The sequence below is a fragment of the Galeopterus variegatus genome, unplaced genomic scaffold (genome assembly GCF_000696425.1).
Source record: "Galeopterus variegatus unplaced genomic scaffold, G_variegatus-3.0.2 Scaffold388, whole genome shotgun sequence".
Classification (NCBI taxonomy): domain Eukaryota; kingdom Metazoa; phylum Chordata; class Mammalia; order Dermoptera; family Cynocephalidae; genus Galeopterus; species Galeopterus variegatus.
In genome coordinates, this window is record NW_007726499.1 from 95,578 (window position 1) to 96,679 (window position 1,102).

A 1,102-nucleotide genomic window follows, 5' to 3' on the forward strand; every position below is an offset into this window, starting at 1 on the left:
AGCTCGGTCGGCGGGCCGCGCCGTCACCCCTGTCCCCCCGCTTTGCCGTCGGAGCTTGGCCCGTTACCGCCCCCACCCCAGTCCCTGCCTTGCTCTCACCCTTCATCCCTAAACCCATGGGCGGGCGAGAGGACACCAACGGATGAACATCGTGTGTCCCGCGGGTTGCTGCAAAGAGGAGCTCCAGCAGCGTGTGTGTGTGAGAGTGTGAGTGTGTGTGCGCGTGTGAGTGTGCGTGTGCGCGCGCGTGTGTGCAGGGGGTGGGGCAAGGAATGCAGAGATGTCCATATCCGTTTGTCTTGGATCGTGCCTGGGGAGAAGAGATGACTCTGCTTCCAGCCACCGCCCCTCTTCCCTAACCCTCACTGCTTTCACCCCCAGCGACGACCTTTGAATTGCACCTTTGTTTACAAACACCCAAGCCAGCTCTTTCAGGACCTGTCTCCACAGGAAGTATGAATGTGGAATGAAAAATCTGGTTAATTTGACCCACCCGCCCAGCTGAATCAACCGCCGTCGGGTGCTCTGTCCAACTCTTCCCCGAGGTGGTCATCGGCGCCCCTTTACGCGGAGTGCACGGGGTGCCACCAGCCGCTTTTCTCACAGTCACCGGTTCAGCCCTCCCAGTCACCCTCCGAAGGAGTTATGTTATATCTCAGTGTTGTGAATGAGGAAGGCGAGGCTGAGAGGTTAAGCATCTTGCCCAAGGTCACGGAGAGAGTAATTGACGAAGCCCGGTGACCACTGGACTGCTCAGTTTCTCATTCTCAGAACCGTTTCTCACCAACAGAACCCGGATTCCCTACATGGACAAGGCAGGCTCTGGGAACCCTCCTCTCATCACCTGCCGTCTCCCTGCTCCAGTTTCTTCTTCACTTCCCCCCACTCCCCTCTTCAGCCAAGAGATCTTAATTGTACCCACGTCTCCTCTGCCCCCAGGACGCTTCCTTCCTTACCTTCCCATTAGACTTGACGGTGGGAACCACCTTCTTCAGAAAGCCTGCTCTGTCCCTCCTGCCTCACAGCTCTCTGTGCCATTCCTGAGCCCTGGACACACAGGGCCTCTTAATAAGTCAGGTCCCCTGCCCATCCCTGTCCACCA

The 1,102-nt window shown here is 57.8% G+C and overlaps 1 protein-coding gene across 1 annotated transcript in view; it reads right to left on the reverse strand.

Moving 5' to 3' along the window:
* AMOTL2 (angiomotin like 2) overlaps positions 1 to 815 on the reverse strand; it is a 19,247-nt gene extending 18,432 nt beyond the window's left edge. The window contains exon 1 of the mRNA XM_008568215.1: positions 489 to 815. Within this exon, the coding sequence (XP_008566437.1) occupies positions 489 to 553 (65 nt within the window). The 5' untranslated portion in view covers positions 554 to 815. The remainder of the gene's footprint in view (positions 1 to 488) is intronic.
* Positions 816 to 1,102: the final 287 nt, after the last annotated feature.